We start from the raw sequence: 19,013 nt of genomic DNA on the forward strand, positions 1-19,013 counted from the left end.
GAACCATTCACAGAACCACAGATTTGACAGCAAACGCTAAGTCTATCATCAGCTCCAAAGCACATAATAAAATGCCACATCCTCCTTCCACAGACTTTCAACAGTAAGGTGGTATTATTCCGTGCAGAAACGCACAGTATTGCAGACTAAGTGGAAATGGAGAGCTCTATGCTGTGTGTTTCTCTCTGTGTGTTTGTGTAAGGGAATGGCTGTGGTTCAGCAAGAAAGGCAGACAACACAGTGGGAAGGGTACACGTCTATGCGTCTTTGTTTATAAATGCATCCATTTGTGTTCATCTATGTATCAAAGAGCACTTTGTAAGACAGCCAGATTTGCACTGGTGTGACAGTATGCTTTTCGTTTCAGACACTTGTGCAGTTATACCTTTGTAGCCCAGATGACATGGCTGACAGACAACCCAAAACATATAGCATGAAAACAACAGCTACTTTTTCTAAATATTGTTGTTTTGTTTATGTCCTTGGTGTGGCAGAGCAGCACAAATGGCTTATAAAAACATGAATGCTGGTGGAATGTTAAGAGAAAACATTTTGAATTTCAAAGTAAACCAAATGATTGTGAATGTGTGATGAAGTGATCCTTTTTAAAGCTGGCAGCTGGTTAAAATCCATCGGCTAGACAGTTTAGACACACAAGCTGTGGGGGATTTTTATTTGTAAGAAACACTTTAAGTCTGTATGTCTCTGTTCTTTTCCCCAAACTATCCATCATCAGAGCAAACATAAAATCTAAGTTAAGCTCACTTTACTTTCTCAAGGTCAAATAACTGTACAGAGGGAGAGCAACATCAACCAGTACAGTAATTGTTGTGTCTCGAAACCAAACTTGTGGCTTTTTCATCAGTGTCAAATGACATATACTTCATCTTCTACTCCCACACCACTGAACACACTCTGTAGCACATACAGTGTACAGCAGTTAAGCACACAGCACACACATACCCTCCAAAGTAAAAAAAAAAATGAGGTGGATAAACACTAGTGGCAGAAAAGTATGAGAGACTGAAACTGATTTGGGGAGAAGCAATGTCATTTTAAAGCTGTGGATTCAGGAAAGTGTGTGAGACTTTCAAAAAGTGTGTCTGTGTGTGTCTTTGTGTACATTTTTAGGACACTGGCTGAAAGCTAAAGATATTGGCAAAATGTGTATGGATTAGGAAAGAGATCTAGGGCTGTTGAAAGTGTGTGAATGAGGGATTGAGATAAAGCATAGTGTATCGCGTCTGTGTCCGATGGAACAGAGAGGCTCTGGGGTTTTTAAGAGTGTGTGTGAGGGCTTGTTGCACTGGCTTGGGGCTTTTGGACAGGAAGTATGTGTGGTGAAGGCAGAGGATTCACCCTCATTCGGCTGACGAGGGAAATAAAATACTCCAAACCACAGAGAGGGGGGGAGAAAGGGAAACAGAAGTGGGTGGAACATTGAAACAGAGTGAGTCAAGACTTAAACCCACTGACCCTCTAACAAGCACAATATGTAGAACAACATGTGACTCGGTGAGGAAGGTGCTAAATGGACACTATGAAGTTCAGAAACTATAAACTAGACTTAAAACACCTCTACCTACTTTAGGACGCACCACACCCTCACATGTACACATTACTCTCTCCTTGTGTATACATACTTGCATGGACTTGCAGGCAACAGCTCTGGCAGCAGAGCAGAGGGGAGGTGCCATCTTCCTGCAGCAGAGGGTTAGTGGGAGTTGGGGGGCAGTTTTGCTCCCGGAAAGAAAAGCAAATCTCTGGGACCAAGGGCGTGGTCCTTCTCAGACCTCCATAGGGATGTGTGGGACCCTCCATTGGAGATGAAGACTTGGAGGTGCCCATAGCTACAATAGGTGTATTGTCCTCTGCTTTGTCTTCACCCTAAAAATAAAATAAACAAACAAAAGATTTTGAGTGATTTTCTTGTTATTCTTAAGACCTTCTTAATATTACACAGGGAGGTGGGTAATAAAATATTTCCCTTTCTTCCTTCATAATAAAAGCTGTCGTTCTGAATGGCATTTTGGCCAGTGGGAAATTAAAGGCACTGGTTCTGTAATAAGACAATGATAAGCTGCAGGAAAACCATGTGACCTTACTTACCAGCGGGCTAAGTATTATTTTCAATATTAGTATTATTTACGGCTAATTGCAGAGCTGTAATTTAATTATTAACACAGCTTAAATGCCTCTTTCTGAATGTCGCTGAGGCTATGCTTTCACAATAGCAAAAGGGCCTGGTTATCTTCAACAGTGTTATATACATGTAGCTCTCTGCTACACATCATATCAATTTGGCTTGGAAAAGGTAGACCAGCAAAGACAGATTCACAGCTAACATGACATTACAACAGCCCATTTGATTTGGTTCTGGGGTCTTTACATTTGAAAAACAAACAGACATATGCACTTCTAATGGGATTATAATCACTGCACAGCGCAGGTAAAATTTAAATCATCCCACAGAAATAAATCCTCTATCATCTCAAATGCTCTATCATGATCATTAGCTCGTTGGATAGGAGATACAGTCTTATCTTATTAAGTGTGTTTATGCTTGAGCCTGCAATACATTTAGGCAATAATGAAACTGTAATGCATTTTGCATGAAAGCCACCAAATGACACTGACATATTTTTGTTGAGCTCCCCTTTACCTGATAATAGGGCATGAAGAGTGTGCACACAGCACAGTACGGCTGCATGGTGGCTGCGTGAGCATTGTACTCCCTCTCTGCTGTGAAGCAGCATTTCCTGTTCTGCCACAGGTAGATGAGGGGCTTCGCCCATGCTTCCATTTCCTGCTCCTCCTCCTCTGCCAGGTTTGTTTCAGGGGGCTCTAAATGGAGATGAAACAAAGCCTTATAATTAGTTATATATTCAACTTGTGCCTTTTACTATGGCACATGATGATCCATGACATACAGAGTCTTTCTTTGGTAGTATGTTAATTAAGCCTATTCTGAATCTGAAACAATCGTGTGGCCTGAAAATCAAAAACACAGCATGCATCATTCTCACAATTGACTTTAGCGGTATTAATAGACTAAGTCAGATCTAACCCATCCTCAGTGACAATTTCCTCCAGTGACTTGAAAAACATTTTCAATGAATAGGAACCTGTCTGTTTATAAAAATTACCCCAAATGATTAGGCACTCGTCATCATAAAATAGTCTTCTCGCATTCGTGGTCATTTCATGGTCATTTCTTACTCTGGGATAAACAAAAATGGCTATTGAATTATTCATCCTTTTTCACAACCATAGAGATGATGAATGCGACTGTGTGTGCATATGTGCATTAGTAGTTGTTAATTTAGGTCCCTCCCTCCCGCCCTGTAAAACCCCTGGAAACAAAATAGTGTGTCTATCACTAGGTCATTTTACTGTGGTAGGCCTGAGAGTTAAATCTGTTTGGTTTATGTGAGCATTGACGTCAGAAGAATCATTTGGAGGGGGTCATAAAATGTGAAAAATGAGGAGGGGAAGTGTGGGCCCGCAGAGTGGAATGGTTCAATGGTTATAAAAAGCTGCGCTGTGAGAGAACACAAACATTACCTGACATTACTTCAGACTCAAAAGTTTGTTGTTAATGGTACTTAGACCACAAAGTCAATTATCTTCCTTCTGAGCATATTCTTTCTAGCTACACAACCTTTTAACAAAGACAATGTCATGGTTTTTAAGAATGCTGAAAACTGGGTGCAAACCAAAAATAAATAAATAAATAAAAAGAGAAGGGAAGAGTTATAGCAACTGTATTCTGGTTCACAGCAATGCAACCAGCAGAAGTCAGAAGACCATGGTTTCTGGCCTGGTGACAGCCCTGACCACACCAGGAAATGTCCCTGGGATTTTATTGCAATGAGCATGGCTCTTGGCTGCAGTGTGTGCATATGTCCCTGTCTGAAAGTTATAATATTTTTAATGCTAAACCAACACAATACCTTTCAATGAACTGTGAATGTGTGTGTGCCCACCATCATCACTGGCAGCCTGTTGTTTAACAGCAGTGGGTACAGCCCTTGCAGTGGGTTTCCTGAGTGGGTGACGCCAACTCTTAGTGGTCCTCTTCATCGACAGTGCAGGGTACTAGCAGGGACAGGCATCATTGAAATGCGTTAGAGAGCATAATAATCTGTATTTGTATAAAACTTGAGCAAAAGACTTAATGTGTATGATTGTGTGTAAAAGAGCACTCACTGCGCAAACCTCCCCAGGTTCCAGGCCTGATTCATCACACTCGTAGTTACTTGTATCATTTTCCTCCTCTTCTTCCTCATCGGAGGACTCACTGCTGCTCTCTCCCTTAGCACTACATTGATGATCCGCCTCCTCACCATCATATCCCCCTTCTTCCATATCAGACACCCCATCCTGTTCTCCTCCTCCCATCCCGAGAGGTGAAACAGCAGTGTCTGAGTGTAGAGTCTCCTCTGCCTCCCTTTGTCTACCCAGCTCCCGGCACAAGGAAAGGGCTTCGGATCGGTCCGCTTCCCCTCTGTGGAGTTCATAATCTCCGCAAAGCCCCAGGGGCTCAGCACCCACTGAAACTAGCGACGTGGGCTCGAGCTGGGCCCAAGTTAGAGGTGCACCTTCCTCTTCCCGGTTCTCTGACTCACGGAGGTCTTGTTCTGGGTCCTCCAGGTCTGTGACCTCTTTGCACTGAGGTTCAGTCCACATGGTGTAAGGTAGCGGGTCATGGGTGAAGTCAGAAGGGAGTTCTGGGTGCAGACTCTGAATGAGTACTGCGGGACCCTGGGAATTGAAATTTTTCCAGATGCTGCTGGAGAAAGGTTTGGGCTCCGTGTATGGGTTGTGGGAAGTACAATTCGAAGGGGAGTATGTAGTGTGGTGGTGGAGTTGTAATGCTGAGTGACTGTCACTTTGACTGCATAATGGAGGGGAAAGGGCTGAGGGATTATTGTTTGAGGTACCAGTCAAAAGAAAACCAGCACTGCTCAGACTGAACGCACTGTCTCTTTGAGCTGGGTCCTTCGAGTTATCTTTACTTGCTAACTCTGCTAAGCTGTACTGCTGCTCTGTTTGAGGTGCAGCGCTCAGCTGGCGAGGAGAAGTGTCACTCTGTCCAGCAGCAACATTTTCCAGCTTTGTACAATCCTTTTCTGCAGCAATTTCTGGCATTAATAGCATTTCATGGAGACCACCAGATGTTATTTTGTGCACAGCATTGGCGGTTAAATGAGCCGTGTTTCCTTCTAAACCAGACATTGCTGCCCCTTCAAAATTATTTGGAGAATCTAAATGCCAATTGTTGGCATATTCTACAGTAAGAAGTTCTTTTGACATCATTAAATCAATTTCTCGCTCTTCCTGTTTGGCTCCATGTGAGGAAGGAGAGCCAGTTGGCGTCTCCCGTTGAAGCACAGGTGCAACCTGGTGACTGCACGATCTAGATTTTGGGACGTCAGTTAGTCCGTCATCAGCCGGGGTGAGGGAGGGCATCTCTTGGATCAGTACAGGTGGCAAAGGGCAGATTCCAACCTTATCTGCTGGCTCCAGAGTAAGCTGTGGCATATCCACTGCATTCCTCTGTAGCAGAGGAGGGAAAACATTTTCCTCAGTGCTGCTTTTTTCTAAACTGCAATTGTGCCCTGATGGGGAGAAGGAGCTATCCCCCTCTACTGGCTCAGTTTTGAGATCATAAAGTGCTTCTGTAGTGGAGTGTGGATTAATATGTTTTGGATCAACAACTGTGTCCATTTTCTCTGCCTTAGCAACGTTTGGTGTTAGGTTTAAAGTTTCTTCTCTACATGAGGAACTAGATGTCTGAGCTCCAGAGTCAGGGGCACACAAGCTCATCTCAGTCTCAGCAGATGTACTTGCTGCGTGGGAAAATGAGCTAAGTTTGTTGGCCTCCGGGGGAGGGACCATGATAGAGCTGTCCTTAGAAGTTGAGAGATCTTTTGGTTCAGGAGAGCAACACACTGACTCATTACTTCCAGGATGCATCTGGGTAGCCTCAGGCCGTTGTCTGAGTCCTTCAGGAGTCCTACTCATGAACCCTGATCCTGAGAAGTGTTGATGGTCCGTTTGAGTGACCGTCTCTGCCTTTAGGTCATTCTTTACTGGTGAAGCAGGGGAGGGGAAGGGGCTGCAGTGAGAGTTAGGGGATGGCTCCTTATTAGAAAATCCCAAACTATTACTCTCAACACGATTTACCTTGACCACACACATCTGTCTGCAAGGACCTGTTGAGGATAAAAGAATGGATGAAATGTGAAATCTACCATCAAGAAAACGAGAGAGATTTCCAAAAATAAGAAAATAGGCACACAGAGAAACTGCCTCAACCGTGTGCACACACACACACACACTACCAGGCCCATCTGTGCACTCTTCAGATCAAAGTGAAGTGTCAAATACCTTCCAGTGCCATCAGTCAGTCTCTTACCAGAAAGCTGAACAGAGTTCTGATTCTGGTTGTGCTTTGACTCAGCTTCCCTTTTCTTCTCTTTCTCCTCTTCCCTGCGCGTTGTCCCTGCCCCAGACCTTCGCGCCTTGGGCCCAGGTGGACCACCGAGGCCTTTCCTCTTGCTGCTGCTCAACGCTGAGCTGCCATCCAGTCCAACAGGCTCCTCTGAGGTTCTGAGGCGCTTGGAGCGCGTACGGGAGTGGCTGCTGCTGCAAGAAGGGAGGCATGTCAAAGAAGATTGAAACTTTAAACACCCTGATTAACACTGGAAATCAATGAAAGCAAGTGCTGGGCATCTGTGTGACAAAGGCATTGTGCTTTTGCAGCTGCCAAATAGGTCACTTGCCAATGCGCCGAGGCCACCATCACAGGCACCAAGACTTTAGTTCATCATCACAATGTAATGCCTCTCCAAATGTCGCATAGGAAATGTCACTGTTTTCTATGTAAATGTTCTTTCCTACTATTTAATTGGTGTATCTTTAGGACAATGAGGACTGTGTATATATTAAAAGTATTCTATTCGCACCACTCCTACTCCAGATTAAAACCCCAATAGCACCATCAGCTGTAGTACAACGCTCTCTGTACCAGCACGGCATAGAAAAGAGAAGACACATCGAGTATGAACAGTACTGTACCCTTTATTAGTAGTTTTGGTCTTGCGCCGTCTCTGCAACCAGCTCTGCAGCTCCGGTGTTGTACTGGGAGTGGCAAGTGTGTGGTCAATAGGTGCAGAATCTTTGCCCAGCATCCAGTTAGGGTACCGGTCAGGCTGGAAACGTTTCACAAAGGGTTCCATGGATATCTTTACCATGTCCCTGCTACATGTGCACTAGAGGAAAGGAAGAGGTTTTCATTTGTAAGCCTAAATTACAACCAATTGTGTTCATTTTACCTGGAATTAATTGTATTCACTGAGACACTTCTTTGTCAGCCTTTCCAAATACATGAATTGGTACACAGTTTTAAGGAAAATTGAAGTGGATGTTACCTGTGTGGCCACTTTTCCATAGTCTATCCAGCGCACAGTGGCAAAGTTTGTGGACTCCGCACAGTTGAAGCCATGATTAAAGCCAGCATGGTAGCCATAAGGGAAGGTGATCATGAACTCTCCAGCTTCCTGAGTAATCTGACAATTTGTGATGGGGAGGGAGAAAGACACAGGGGGAGAGATTGGTTTAAAAGAGACGAGTGGCAAACCCTGAACTGTCCTTTGGGTCTTCAAAAAATTGGCAAGTAAAATAAAAATAAATAAAATTGAATTAAAATAAGCCACTGCAGATTTCTGCAATCAGTCAAAATGAGCCCTGCTCATTTTTAGTGGCAAGTAAAGCTGTTTTCAGGGCGTTGATAAATAAAGGGAGTATGAACTGCAAGTAGAAGAGGGCTGAGAGTAATTTTCCAAAGGGGCTGAGAGCCTACCTTATCAAAGGGAATGCCATACTTCTTCAGTATGGAAGGGGAGATTAGAGTCATCTTGTGACGAAGAAAAGCCTCACACCCCTTGAAACTGTTGGGAAAGAAACCTGACAAAAATGCACGCCCACGCACACACACACACACACACACACCCCCCCCATTAACAAGCCAGCCAAAGACCAAAAAAAGCATACAGTACATGAATAAAAAGCGTGACTAAAAAGCTAAGTGAGTGGTGGTTTTACTTTTTCTGGTTGGAATATTTTCTACCATTTTCAATTATGTGCTATGGTATCTGGTAAACAAATTAAATTCACAATCATACTTCACTCATTTAAGAGTATGTAAGCAGGAAACACTTTTATTTTTAGTATTTTTACCCGATAAATTACTTCAACAATCTATCAATGGTCAACAGTTCATTTTCTGTCAATTAAACAAATTGGATTGTTAACTGGAAGGCTGCACGTAACTCTACTGTGATATACGTAGTTAAGCTCTCTTTTTTTGCTTTTCATTTATGCAGTGAAGTAATCAGCATTGCACGCTTAGACCTAATAGCCCAATTTTACATTACATTAACTATGTAGGCATGAATTTAGATCCTGCTTCTTCACTTGAAATGCTTGCACAACACAACTGCAACTTTTTGCCATTACAGTTTATTTAGTCTACTAATGCCTTAAAGTGTGGATTTCCCTAAAGTGGTTTGTCAATACATTAAGCAGCAGTTTACATCTCTACGAGAAGCAGTTCTTGCATCTTTGAGTTCATTAGCATGTAGCATCTGTAGCTTTGCCATTACCTCCAGTGCCCTCTCATTGCCGAGTTTAATTTATGTGTTGTACTTTGTTGTTTAATGCAGACCTGCTTCTGTATGCTGCTATCATTATTTAATAATTAATTAGCTCTCCTACCTCCATTTCTATGGAGAATACAAAGAGAATATAAATTACTCTTACCTGTAGCCAGACGCTCCAGTCTCTTCCCATGCTCAGGGGGGATGGCATACCTGTTAGAGACAACCGATAGATACAGAGCAGACAGGATTATATTTGACCGTGTATAGGAAATTCTGAGCATGTATTGTTTGTTCATTATGCCTACACTGTAGCATACACTGAAGGTTGCAGACATGAGCAGTCTTTACAATTTCAAGACTGCCATCAAGTGGTGGATAAATGAATAATTGCAAGAAGGCTGATTAACATTTCCCAGCAACGCACTATTAACACATAAAATGCTGCTATTCCTTATTGTAAAAGAACATTTACTGTAAAAAAAAAACAAAAAAAAAACAACACTCTGGGCAAATGCGGACCCCTCAAAATTTACAAACCCAATGTATTTGGTCTTTGTCATACTGTATTGCAAAATATGGAGCTCAGGTCGCTGATAGTGACATAATAAACGCCCCTGCTTGCTGTTGACTCAAGAGTTTAGAACATCTTATTCTGACGTTTTTCTGCATTTTCACATGCCACACTGTTGACGCAATCTAAATTTAAACTATTCCTAAAGTTCCCGGGGAGAAAATCTTGGGAGCGTGACAGAATTCCCTTAAGGTTTGACCAGGAATTCCATTTGACTAGCACCATTGGCCCTAAGGTCCGTGTCATTTCTATCATCATATCACCTGTCAGCTTAACAGAGCACTGAGAGACAGGGTGAGAGGGAAAGGCAAACTCAGGTAGAGGTGACATGGGGAGTTGGAGGGGATTGAGAAGAGGGTAGAGAGGTGCATCTTTAAGCTGCTCCCCTCCAGGGACGAGATGTCAAAATAGCAGCGAGATGAAAGACTGTCAGAGTGTGTGTGTGTGTGTGTGTGTGTGTGTGTGTGTGTGTGTGTGTGTGTGTGTGTGTGAGAGAGAGATGATGAAAAGGGTATGTATGCATGTCTGTCGGTACTTGGCACATTAGGCTGCTCTTTGTGAGAGTGTGTGTGTGTGTGTTTTTGTGTATGTGTGTGTCACTGTCTGGCTGTGACACTGATCCCCGTGGGGTTGCAGGGCTCACTGCTCTAATGAGCAGAACTCCCTCCAGGGCAAGAGGGAGAGAGAAATGGAGCAAGCCAAGCTGACAAAGAAATAAAAAGCAAACTCTATTTTGATCTACCCGAATTCTTCACCTTCTTTTAGCTTCATCATTTTAACCCCAACCTCCTTAAAACCCAGCTCCACTTCTATTAAAAGAATGTGCACCACACTTTTACACCTGTGCAATACATATTGTGTCAGTCATTTGATCATGTTACTGTGTGCTATAGTATGTAATGTATCTATACCTGAAAATCTGCCATCTGGGCAGTTCATTTCAGCCTCATCTTCACTGTTCTTATGTCTCGCTTAATGAGTAACTTAAAGTAGTAAAAGTGAATTAGAGTACAATAAATTACAGTGTGCAGTCACTTTATACTTTACACTCTTTACTGATGCTGGTCCCAGTCTATATCGCAAATAACAACAGAGTTTATTTTCCTTTTTGCAGAGAAAATCCAGCAATTCTTTCCTTTAGACCTGCCAAAATCATATTCAGAAAGTGAAAACATTCTGACAGTAAATGTACTGTGTCGGTGACAGTGTGTCAGCTTCTCAAGACCAAGAAGACCAAGTATTTGTTCAGCGATATGGTGAAAATAATGGCCCAATATAATGTGAAATTACATTTTATTATTTATATTTCTCATTGGAAAATGTAAAATTTTCTTGGGAGAGGACACTCAAACCTCTCCATGACAACCACGACCACCACCAAAACATTCATCTAAAGCTCACATAAAACTATAGGAAAACACTGAAATTTTAAGCTATTCTAATGTGCATCGCATGCTCATGGACACAAGAGCAATACTGCTGAGAGATGTTGTGTTGGGATTTTATATTCAGACAAACTACATGCATAGAGATGCAGCGATTTCACTATTAACTGCGCTTTAAAACGTCACAGTTAATTAATTGTAAAGGCTCCGCTACACCGAGTGTTTCTGTTGCACAAAACAAAACTGTTGCAACTTGCACAAAATGAAAAAAAAAAAACTTGCACAAGCAGTGCACCACCTTAAAGTGCCGTGCTTATCAGAGACATGGAGGCTACTACTGTACACTGGCTAAACTGCGGTAGAGGGACAAAACTGCTTCCGCGCAGTGCAAATGGCGTAGTCCTCTCAAGACCTTCAGTCACTGAACATTTAACGTTACATCCTGCCTCCTCCTGTCTGTGCTGAGAAAATGTTGCCAGGTGTAAAACACTAACATAACATCAGGACTATATCAATTAACTGCATTTCAGGTATTAATAACAATGCGTGAGAGATGTCTCATGCATGTCTCATGCATCTTACCGCAATTTCCCCACTGTAGGACAAAAAGGTTTTCTTATCTTTTCTTATCTTAATTTCTCAAAATCATTTTCATGGATGAGAGTTAAGTAAGATGATAGTTTAGTTTATTACCCTCCTTAATAAAAATTTCCCCTGGGGGATAAATTAATTTAATATTCATCTTATATTAATAATACTTACATATTATAGAAATATACATGTTAATGTAATTAGGGATCCAAGTAGCGAAGCTGCTGGAGCCCTATTGGTTCTGATTCTTCTTCTGCCTTTCTTCTTTTTCTCCCTCATAGACCTCATGGTGGTGTTATAACAATCAACTTTGCGTTTTTGCAATTATCTCAAAAACGGCTTTGTTTAGAGTCGAACTTCTTTCATTATTTTAATCTCTGGATTCATCTGCAGCTTTGCTCCAATGGTCTTCTGCTCTAAAAATGTCAAATTATACGACTTTTTATCACTTTTCTCTAAAACCTATTTTTGCGAACTCATCCCAGACGGTTTCGCCAATCGACCTGAAACTTTGGCAGGATCATCCATGGACGTCGCTGATCAAAAGTTAAAAGAATTTTGATACGTCAATCTGTTATATTTTCATAGATTTTTGTTGACGCGTCTTCTCAGATGCTTGGCCCGAGCTTCGCTGAGCAGTCCTGGGATTTTTCCACTCAGGGGTGCTACACTTGCAAAAATGTTTATCTCTCGTAATTCGCTGGATGGATTCATACGAAATTCGGTTTGTACAATCTCGGGTCACTACTCAGTTGAAGTATAAAATTTGACTGCGCAAAGTGGGCATGGCTTACTACAAGAAATGTGGATTTCTAGACAATTCTCATTACTAACTTCAAAAAATCTAAGAAAATCATCCTAGAGAGCTGAAACTTTTTGAGCACATCCACTGATTTGTGACAAATGTTTGCCTCACTGCAACCTATGGTCAATTCAGAAGTCAGTCACTCTATATTTTTCAGAATATGCTAATTCAATTGACATCTATATCTCCACAAGTCTTTCTTCAAACGCTACCAAACTTGACAGAGTCGTTCTCCAGATGGCCGATATCAAGTGTTTCAAAGGGTTTTCAGATCGGTCAAACTGTGAGTCTGCAGTGATATTCAGTATCTTGTCATAACTTGTACAGTATGAACTATATTTTCTTTTTAAATCAGTTTTAGATCAAATGCCACCAAAATAATTAACAACACACACAAAACCAGCAGAATTTTCTCACAAATATCTTGACAGCGTTTTAAGTTTTAAGTGACAAAAATATCCGTGGCAGGCACATGTGACGTCACTACCTCCACATGTGAGACGGTGTGGGGTAACAGACTCTCACCAGTAGCTCAGTCTGTAAGAGGGGGTGGTCAGATCATAGTACATTTTAGACTTATTTTTATCTGCTTAAAAGTGTGCAGCTTAAACTTAAAATCTTGGAAACACAAAATGTCGCAGGTGGGTTGAACATTTCACCCAGTAGTCAACATATAATGACACTCTCCGATTTTAAGGTGATGATGAAAAAAATCAAGTTTGCGTTTCTGCAATTACATTAAAGACCAAATTCTTTCATCACTTTAATGTCTTAAGTCATCTGCGTCTGTTCTTCTCCTCTGAAAATGTCAAATGTTGCGTTTTTCATGACTTGCTTGGATCCCGATCATTGCCGCTAGCGGCTATATTTAAATATTAAAAATCAACTTAAGTCATTACTAGTGAAATTAACATAATTGTGATATCATGTATCTGTGATTATTCCTCTGACTATAATCGTACTGACAAAATCTGTATTTGTTGCATCCCTATACGCGCATAAAAAAATTGCTTCACCTCCGCTGCTACAACTCCAACCTAGGGGAAACACTATAATACTGTTGATTTTGTGACATAGTGATAATGTTTCAGTCTGTATATTGTGGTGTTGGTGTATTGGATTGCATTATGTTGCACAATTGTTCCTTTTTTTTATTTATATTTTTTTATATACACACATCTACCCCCTGCACCTAAATCTGTCCCACACTAACCAGGACTTGGGCTCTCCAAAGTGCAGGTAGTTGATGCTGTACAGGTCCATATCTTCAGTGTGCCAGGAGAAGGTGGTCTTCCACATGCCAAAGTAGAGATATGGAGTATTAACCCCCTGGATAGAAACACCACAGTCCTCCTCAATAACATCCAAGATGGAGTTCAGGTGGCCAATGTTCCACTCCTCCACATCCTAAGACATTAGAAACAGAAGTTAGATTAGGTTTTGGGATGCCCCACGTTGATCCTACAGACTGGTGTCCCAGTTCCAGTATGGCGTTTTTAAATCAAATCAGCATCAGCTTTATAAAGTAACTCACCGTGTTCCAGGTGGGCCAACTGTCAAATGTACCCTAAGTCAGTAGTTTCAATTAATAACATCCACACTGTGATAGTGGGAGCCAGTGATCGATGCAAGCAATGCCACTCGGGTGAAAACCTCATTTAAGTTACAAATGTCAAGAATACCATGCCCCTAATGTGCTACTGTTAGGAAATGTTGCTTAGGACTGAAAACTAGATTTCAGCTTAGTCTTCAGCAGTAGTCTATTATGTTCAAGCTGTGGATGAAGAAAGATTGTTCAGGCTTCCTGGCAAGTCGGCAACGGAAGCAAGACCGCCGCAAATCCTGTTTACATTTCCCCCTCCACACAAGCATGATTTATTAGGGTTATCAACATGAGGAACATGTTTCTGTTAGTAGTAGTCAAATAAAATGTATTTTCAAAATGTTTCTTCATCAACCCCATATTAAAAGTGATTTCTGCACCACTGCTGTTATTGGAAACATAACGCTATACCATGTGTCAGGTAACGATTTGATATTTTATAGTTACGGTTTACTTTAAGGGCCACATTTGAGTGCATGCTGCATTATAACTCTAGTGATGAAACAAATCAATTTCATAATCATTTTAAGTTTTATGTAAAGTACTTAAGTAAAAATACTGACTCTCCAGTTTAGGGAAAGGGTTAACATACAGTGATTAAATTAATCTCTGTCACAGCAATCCTTTTGAATTTGAGGCCCAGTATTTTGCTGATCCGACATCTGACAAATAGGGTTTACTATTATTACTACTACTACATTAGGACATGTTTTAAAACATGCCATTATTATAGTTAATCTAATGTGCTTTATGTGTAACTATATTAAGGACATACAATTTTTATATTTATTTTGAATATATTATTTGTTGGATTAATAGATCAAAATATAATCATTAAGTGCAGCCCTACTTTGCAGCAACTACAGAGAACACTATAAAACATTTAACAAACAAAGAAAGGCTGCAGTGAAGGACACATTCAATTAATTTCCCTATCAAAACATCTACATTGCTTTACTGATTTTAATGTAGCCCTACATTATAAAAGGAACATTTAAAAAAATATCAGTTCAGACTTGGATCAACCTGTAAAGAATTGAGTGAAGGCTTAACTAGAAACTAAATATATGGAGATTGAATAACAGGTGAAATAGGGGAATGCAAACTGAGAGAAACCACATAAAAGAGGAAGAAAAGCCATCCACCTCATCATAAAGGCTGCCACTGACATCAGCACCATATATGGGTGAGACAAAAGTGAGGTTCTTCCAATATTTCCTCTCAAGATCCTCATAATTCAGGTAGCGAGGTGTACAGTACCTGTGGAGGAGAAAGACGTTACATTTGGTACAACAAAATGGCCATCTGTAACCTCACAATGAAAACCTTAGCACATAATACACATCAGGTACATGTTATAACCTTAAACTTAAACCACTCATCCAACTCCAGGTTCAATCAAATGAGGGATTTAGAAAACTGTAGCTCTGCAAATTAACACATTAACTATGGTCTTAACTGCTGTTCATTTCTTTGCCCTTCTTCAATTTCTCACTTTTTCTTTTGTTTATATAAGATTACATGTAAGGTTAGCAGTAAAATACAATATACTGTATCCAGGATGATAAATCGACAACACACACCCGCACATATAGTGATGTAATGGTAAGTATCTCTCTATTTCTATCAGCCAGTTTGCCAAGTAACCAAATCATCTTCTAGAGATTATTTTGTATTCTAAAATATATTTGTAAATAATAATATACCACATACCTTGTGAATGAAAAAAGTAAGATTTTTACTGTGGCAGCTCCAGAATGTAATGTTTGTGTGAATGTAAGCACCTCTGTAATATAACCAATAAGGCACTGAAAACAATGAAATACTCCATAATACTCACATGTCACTATTAGCTAATCGCCTGAACTCCTGCACACTAAGAGGCTTCTTCTGGATGTTGTATTGAGTGAAGAGCCCCGACTGGCCAGCCACCATCTGCTGGATGGGAGCATCAATCATCAGATCATCTATGTCGTCATAGGTACGACGAGGCTTCCAGCCTTTAGGAGGAATCACCTGAGGGACAAACAGAGGAGGAAATGATTGCTGTTGAACATAAAACAAGAAGAGAATGACCTTGTACAAATAGATTGTCATTTAACTGCTGAAGGGCCACTAGCCGATTAATTGCTTATTTTGATATGTCTGAATGTCTTCTTTGCTTTTCTTTGTCTTTCTTTTCTCTGACTTCTGGCATATAATTACACTTTGCAACAGTCATCAATCTGTAGGCCCTCAAGAGAGGAAACTTAATGGTCATAACGAAGTTCTTCACTCTGATCCATTACATAGTTCTCAAATTTCACAGAGCTAGAGAAGCTACTTTTGTTGGAGGTGAAAACTTTGTCCAAGTTGAGACTGAAATCACTACCTACCTTAGCCAGGCCAGCACGGTGTGCACCCTGAGACTCCATATAAGCCAGGTACTGGTTGAAGTCATTGAACTCTTCCATGGTGGGCCTGAAGGTCATAATCTTGCAGGTGGGGTTTGCAGGGGTGAACACCTCTGCTCCCGCCATCCTGCTGCCTCACCAGATATAACCTGAAAACGACAACAAAGAGGGAGAAAAAATTACAAAAATGTGCTTAAAACTTACATTTTAGAATTGGCATTGAAATTTGTTTTGGTGACAGATATTGGGTTAGGTAAATTAATGATTACTTTATAAGTGTAAACAGTCTATTCTGAAAAGTACTTAAATTAAGCAACATTTGTTTGTGTTTTAAACTTTATGGTGATTAATTTATCAAGTGTGTTCATATTATGTTAATATTGTCTTCTTTGGGGTGATATATGGCAGAATTAAAGCAAAGTTAATGAGAAAACCAGTTTAAAAAATTAGGTCCGTTTTAAACTACCTACATTTAATCAGTTATTTAACTTTTTTTGCGTCTGCTGCAGTGATTTGTTGATTCATGCTATTACACAATCATACTAATGTAAGTGTTTATTAATTTATAGAGGAAGTGTCTTTATTTCGTCCAAAACACATTTTATATTGGCCATTACAAAATCTATACCCACTAGATGTAAATTACAGGTGGGTAGCTGGAGTTGGAGGCAGTTGGTTTGTGTGTTGGTGACCACCAGATGGAGGTAGAGATTCAACAAATGTCGATTTGATCCCTGCTGATGCCAACAACCCCTTCTCAAAAATTTTGTCCCATCCACCCATCCCACTCCCAACTCTGACTTTACTGTGCATTCAGACAAAGGGTCATGCCTCCCCGAGTGAAGCTATTGGGATTCTCAACCTAATATTTCTTTATACTTGCAACACTGAAAATCCCATTACAATGGCGTGCGTCCCGATTATGTAACAGGCAATTGCAGGCTGAAACAAGTTTAATAAAAATATGTTACAGTGTTTAGACACAATGTGTTTACAACCTGACTCTTTGTTCATTCAAATATTAAAACAATCAATTCAAACCGTGGGTGACCTTAATCGAGTATATTTGTCGTATTATTTATTAAAACAAACCTGTTAAACTCCTAGGTCAAATGTGCCTCGGCTGAATTGTAGATTCGCTTGTATTACTGCATGAGCGTGTGTGGCTTTATCTTTGTTGTCTGCCAAGCCAGCTAACTAGCCGACTAGCCTACGTTATGTTATGATGCAAAGTAATGGCTGACAAATAGCGTAGCACGCTAGCTCAGCTGACTAGCTAACTTATATTTAGATGGTACACTTAGTGGGTACTAAAATGTGATGTGTGTTCATGCGTGCTGACTCCAAAGTACTTGGGGATAGTGTGGTTGGGCAGTTAGGAAATGGAAAGCATATATAACGTTAACTATTAAGCTAACCTAGCTACCACATTAGCTAACTTCTTAATCTACGAGTCAGTGGGGTTTAAATGCCCCTCGCAAGGTGGCTGCAGATAGGCCCGTAGCTACTTCGCTGTATGACTTTGTGTGATTAAGATTGATATTTATGTAACGTTAATGTATACATCATTTGTCGGCGTCGTACAAGTTTAGCAATAGACAAACAATGACAAAGCACACCGTGCGAGATGACCATTGGAATGAGAGCGTGGCAACTTCTTTGGTTTGCAAAGCTAACGGTTAGCTGTTGATAGCTTGGCTAATTCTGCACAGGAGTCACGAAATGCACACCGCTTTCTGATAAACTGGTACAATGCTAGCAAGCATGAACAATTTTCGCTGGTACATCACATGTCGTTTCCACGAAAGTACACAGTAATTTACCTTGATTTCAAATGACGGGTTCGTGTTGTTGTTTATCCTCTTCCTTGTTCGTCCAGCTGATTCACATGACAGCTGCTCTGGCTGCTGCTGCTTCGTGCCTTGATTAAGGGCCGTGTTCCAAACCGGCTCTCCTCCGGCTCAACTGTGTGTGTGCATGCTAACATGCACGACCGCCTTGAGAGGCAGACAATAGTGTGCTGGACTTATCCGTGCACTGTGAGATCTGCGAAAACAGCCGGCGAGTGGATAAACTGGAACGCGGTTGGTGCAAAATGCACAGGATTCCTTCTCCAGCATGTTTTATTGCACACATACACTTTTTTGTTACAGTTTTATGAAGAAAACAAATATTTTGCATATTTTTTTAGTTTAATTGTTTTTTTAGTTTAAATGTTAAAATAAACTTAAACTTGACTCAGCTATATTTTGGAGTTCAATATGCATTTGATAAGCTAAAACAAATTATACATAATTGTTCTTTAAAGCACAATGCATATTGACTAACAAAAGCTATGATTAATTAACAAACAAATTATGTTACTACTTTCTAAAAAGTTACATTTTCTACATTGTAACTAATTTTATTAAGTTATAAAGAACTTTCTAATGCTTTAAAGATCAGTTATGAGTATTAATTTGAACTACTTCTGGGTTGCCTGTATGTAAAACGTTTCTGGTGTTTATCCTGCTCCAGCATCTTAGCTCTAGTTCATCAGGAAGACCACATTTAAAATGTATTGTTTTGATAAAACTAAGCAACCCCCCCCCCCAAAACATTAAATTATTTAATATATTATTGGCAAAATAGCATATCTGCAAATCTAAATGTGCAAATTTAAAACCTGCAGGCCTGAAGACATTTTGACTCATCACAGTAGGAAAAGCCCAGGTGTTAATGACTGTTTTATTCAAGAGCCCCAGTAAGTCCTGACAGTGTGTCAGTGAGTCAGCATGAAAAATCCCAGCGACCCTGAAACTGAAGCAGCTAAATGGAATTCAGCCATCATTAAGCGTATTATTTGCACCTGTGCTTCTCCTACTGTGAGATATCAAAAGGTCTATTGATGAAGTCCAACAATACATGACACAGTTTGTCTGGTATGGAAGCTTGCTCGCTCACTCTGTCTGTCGGTCACCTGTGGGAACTTCACAGGTCATTTTTGTCAGCTCTAGTGT

At 40.6% G+C, this 19,013-nt stretch overlaps 1 protein-coding gene across 6 annotated transcripts in view; it reads right to left on the reverse strand.

Moving 5' to 3' along the window:
• The window catches only part of kdm4c (lysine (K)-specific demethylase 4C), a 30,420-nt gene extending 12,188 nt beyond the window's left edge, over window positions 1-18,232 (reverse strand). For 2 of the 6 annotated variants that reach the window (XM_046047097.1, XM_046047095.1), the window contains exons 1-14: window positions 17,838-18,232; window positions 15,997-16,163; window positions 15,462-15,637; window positions 14,767-14,881; window positions 13,232-13,425; window positions 8,827-8,876; window positions 7,868-7,971; window positions 7,437-7,574; window positions 7,084-7,277; window positions 6,422-6,651; window positions 4,210-6,218; window positions 3,987-4,098; window positions 2,663-2,844; window positions 1,644-1,887 (exon numbers count right to left, since the gene is read on the reverse strand). In XM_046047097.1, the coding sequence (XP_045903053.1) occupies window positions 1,644-1,887; window positions 2,663-2,844; window positions 3,987-4,098; window positions 4,210-6,218; window positions 6,422-6,651; window positions 7,084-7,277; window positions 7,437-7,574; window positions 7,868-7,971; window positions 8,827-8,876; window positions 13,232-13,425; window positions 14,767-14,881; window positions 15,462-15,637; window positions 15,997-16,140 (3,892 nt within the window). In that variant the 5' untranslated portion in view covers window positions 16,141-16,163; window positions 17,838-18,232. Of the gene's footprint in view, window positions 1-1,643; window positions 1,888-2,662; window positions 2,845-3,986; window positions 4,099-4,209; window positions 6,219-6,421; window positions 6,652-7,083; window positions 7,278-7,436; window positions 7,575-7,867; window positions 7,972-8,826; window positions 8,877-13,231; window positions 13,426-14,766; window positions 14,882-15,461; window positions 15,638-15,996; window positions 16,164-17,106; window positions 17,211-17,837 lie in introns of those variants that run through there. The other 4 variants (XM_046047096.1, XM_046047092.1, XM_046047094.1 and 1 more) reach the window with 3 other exon arrangements.
• Between the last annotated feature and the right edge of the window lie 781 nt (window positions 18,233-19,013).

The sequence above is a fragment of the Micropterus dolomieu genome, linkage group LG04 (assembly GCF_021292245.1).
Source record: "Micropterus dolomieu isolate WLL.071019.BEF.003 ecotype Adirondacks linkage group LG04, ASM2129224v1, whole genome shotgun sequence".
In the NCBI taxonomy this organism is placed as follows: Eukaryota; Metazoa; Chordata; class Actinopteri; order Centrarchiformes; family Centrarchidae; genus Micropterus; species Micropterus dolomieu.